At 42.6% G+C, this 3,480-nt stretch overlaps 1 protein-coding gene across 7 annotated transcripts in view; it reads right to left on the bottom strand.

Moving 5' to 3' along the window:
• Positions 1–3,480, bottom strand: part of Numa1 (nuclear mitotic apparatus protein 1) — a 78,106-nt gene that overhangs the window by 36,576 nt on the left and 38,050 nt on the right. For all 7 annotated transcript variants that reach the window (XM_005368798.1, XM_026790102.1, XM_026790101.1 and 4 more), the window contains one exon: positions 1,393–1,466. In XM_005368798.1, the coding sequence (XP_005368855.1) occupies positions 1,393–1,434 (42 nt within the window). In that variant the 5' untranslated portion in view covers positions 1,435–1,466. The remainder of the gene's footprint in view (positions 1–1,392; positions 1,467–3,480) is intronic.

Below are 3,480 nucleotides of genomic sequence, written 5' to 3'. Positions count from 1 at the left end.
GGCCTATACCATTCTTTTGACATAATAAAAGCCATGTTTTAAAATGCTATTTTATAAAATTAATTCATGAGCATTTTGCCTCCTTGTATCCAGGTGCATCAAATGCATGCAGTATCTGAGGAGGCCAGAAGATGGAAACCCTGGAACTGGAGTTATAGATGGTTGTGAGCCACCATATGACGGGTGAGGACCAAACCTGGGTCCTCTGCAAGAGCAATAGCAAATGCTCTTAACTGCTGAACATTTCTCCACTCCTAATGAATAAATCTAAAAAAAAAAAAAAAAAAGCTAGTCTTCTATCTATTCAAACAAGACTAGCTTTTGGGTGGTGTGAAGGCTGCCAGTGAACTCTTCTCTATTGGGAAAAGTCAACGAAGCATTTGCAGAAAACCCAGGGCTCATCAATCCTGTTATGGAAATGGTTGGCCGATCAAGAATACTGAGCAAACGTTCAGAATTGGATGAACTAATGAGTAAAGGTGCACACTGAGAAATATGTGAATTGCACAGGGACTGAACATGACATCCCTGATAAACTAGCGCATTTGCTACCGGAAAAAAAAAAATCACCCTTAACTTCCTAATGGTTATAGATATATACAATGTACATCACTTTTATAATACCATAGACTGGGTATTTGGACTAAACTCTGCTATTCAAGATTTTTGAGAGTAGCTATAATAAAGAGTGGATCTACGAATCCTGTACTTTAGAATAGCAATACAATCCTAAGCCGCACATAATATTGCAACTCATTTGCATCTATCTCTGGATTTAGGTAAAGACTTAATGATCTTCCTACTGTGAGTGCAGGAAAGCTTGTGCCAAGTGAATATTACATATGGCTGCTGCTATTTTTATTTAGTGAAACAACAGCTTTGCAGCCCACTAAGAACAATATTAAAAAGGAGGACAAGGAAGAAATAGGATAATGGAAGCAGACAGAAGCATAATTGAGAAAGTGAGGAAGACATTCGAAGATTAGGTCTTTGAAGACCAAAGTTCCTGCCAATGTGGGCCAACAAGGCTCACAGTCAGAACAGTATAGAGCCTGGGGTGGTAGGTACAACATCTGATCCCAGCACTCAGGAGCAGAGGCCAGGCAAGGCTAGCTACATAGTGTGACCCTGTCACACCAAAAAAACAAAAAACTGCAGAACAGATGAATGGGTTTGCACGGCGTCCCAATGTTCTGTTCCATGACCAAAAGGAATACCTCAGAGAACCCTGCATAGAGCTACAAGTTATCACTGTCAGCAGCAGCAATCTTTGGCAATATGAAAACTGCCTGGTCTGTAAACAAGAGGACTTTGCAGAGCACTGACTGATAGAATGTTTTTCTGATACACATCTTTCCTGAAGACGTACCGCAAAAAAAGAAAGTTACTTACCCAAGAGAGTAACGTGGCTGCTCGGGTAGCATGGAGTGTCATCTTGGCGGTCCCAGTCAGTCACTCCAATGCACCTGGAACCCAAGAGAAAAAGCACGCTCAGTAAATCAGATTATCTCCCATAACTGAACAGAAGAAAAGTAGTTCCATTTACCAGCTCTGAATACATCAACAAGTCAATAGCACTCAACCCACTAAAGGTAGCACAGAAATTCTGAGACTTCAGAGAAAACCCACAGATTACTCTAGAGCTTGTCAAGGACTGACTGCAAAGACTCTTGTACTCAAGTGAATGCTCTTATCACCCAGTAGACGGAAAACACAGCATTCAAAGTTGGTCTGCAGCCCTGTTCTTTGGGACATGGTGCCCTTCAACAAGGAACAAGCCTGGTTTTCTAAAGTGACCAGGGTCTGAACACTAATTTTATGGAACCATGGTCATATGACATTAGACAAATAACATAATCTCTTTTCGTCTGCTTCTTCATCTGCAAAATGCATCCACATAAGCCTCCTTGCTCCTGTGCAAACAGCACAGTACCTCTGACAGGTAATAATCATAAATGATTTCTGTTTTAAAATAAAAGCCGATTTCTCATTCAGTTTTACAACCAAATCCTTAGACTTGGAGATCTGCTTGTCTCTGCCTTCCCAGCATTGGGACTAGAGAGAAAACCACAGCACTTAGCTTTCAGGTGGGTACTGGAGATATGAACTCAGGTTCATGACTGGGCAGCAGAACTTTACCTGCTGAGCTATCTCCCCAGCATGGTCCAAGATTAGGCATTAATGCCAGTATTCTTACCCCAATGCCCTTTTTCCCTGGGAATCTGCCATTTGTCTGCTAACAGACCCATGGGATCACGGACGTGGGTAAATATTTCCCAGCACTTTGTATTAGCCCCCAAGACCCCCACAGTCTCTGAGAGCACAACTGTCCTCTTCCACCTCCTGCACAACTGCCTACTATGTCACTACTCTAGGAGGATCAACAAGAAAAGAAAGGCCTTTCACCTATACAGTTCTTTGAATATTAGCATCTCTATGATACAAGGTCAGTTAGACTCAAAAGCTGCTAAGTGCTTTCTGAATGCAAAGTACTAGGTATAAAGATTGATTCAATTTTTGTCAATAAGTCAAATAATGAAGAAGAGATTCACTATCTGGTCCACTTCCCATCACCCCTTGGAACCGCCTATCCAAATGTTCTGTACCCATCAACCAACCAAAACAGGTGTTTTCTTAGTCCCTACTTGTTTTTCCTGTCCTGGAAGCTACATGGGAAACAGAAGACAATGACATCATCACTGCCTTTGAGGGGTTTTAAGAGGGTGAGGAGTAAAATTAAACATACCTGAATCACAAACAGAAGAAAATAATTAAGTGTTAACTATAAGTGAATGCTAATTATAACTACTTCCGAGCCTGCAAAACCCAGCATTTAATATCTAATCTATCACCTGTCATATCAATGTCAGACTGAGAAATGAGTTAAATTAGCTGGTCTTCGGTGGGCACAAGTACATTTTCTCAGAAGGGCAGACATGCTAAGGGGCCCATGTATTCCTCAGTCCTAAATGATTTCTCTCAAGTATAGCCTGTCTGTGAGCACTGACTGTCTAGCCCTTGGGACCAGGGAGGATAATCTCAACCAGTGTAATGAAATTGGGCTTTCTAGAGGTAGCTGCCACCACAGCTTGAGAGGCCAGGCTCAGCCTAGAGGATGAAGGGAGCAGTATCAACTGCTCGCCAGGGTGCTGGTCAAGGTTACAGCTTAGTGTGAAGTGCTTACCTAACCTGTGCAAGGTCCTAGGTCTAGTTACCAGCACTGGGGAGAGTCTGTGATCTTGAGTAACAAGGTAAATGTAGCTGAGGCCTCTCCACAAATCCTCACCGCTCAGAAACTTTATGTGCAACTCCCCCTGAAACCTGAGGCAAACCCCACCCAGAAGACTGGGTGATGGGGATGGAAAAACAGATCCCTACAACTGTAGCCCCCTGTGAACCATTTCACAGAAAGACCTGAGACCCACCCCAACACAATCTGATTGTGCATATACACACGCACTCAAGAATAAAAACAACAGC

Source organism: Microtus ochrogaster, unplaced genomic scaffold, assembly GCF_000317375.1.
Source record: "Microtus ochrogaster isolate Prairie Vole_2 unplaced genomic scaffold, MicOch1.0 UNK41, whole genome shotgun sequence".
Classification (NCBI taxonomy): Eukaryota; Metazoa; Chordata; class Mammalia; order Rodentia; family Cricetidae; genus Microtus; species Microtus ochrogaster.
The sequence above is the reverse complement of the archived record's forward strand: the minus strand, read 5'-3'. Positions and strand labels throughout refer to the sequence as shown.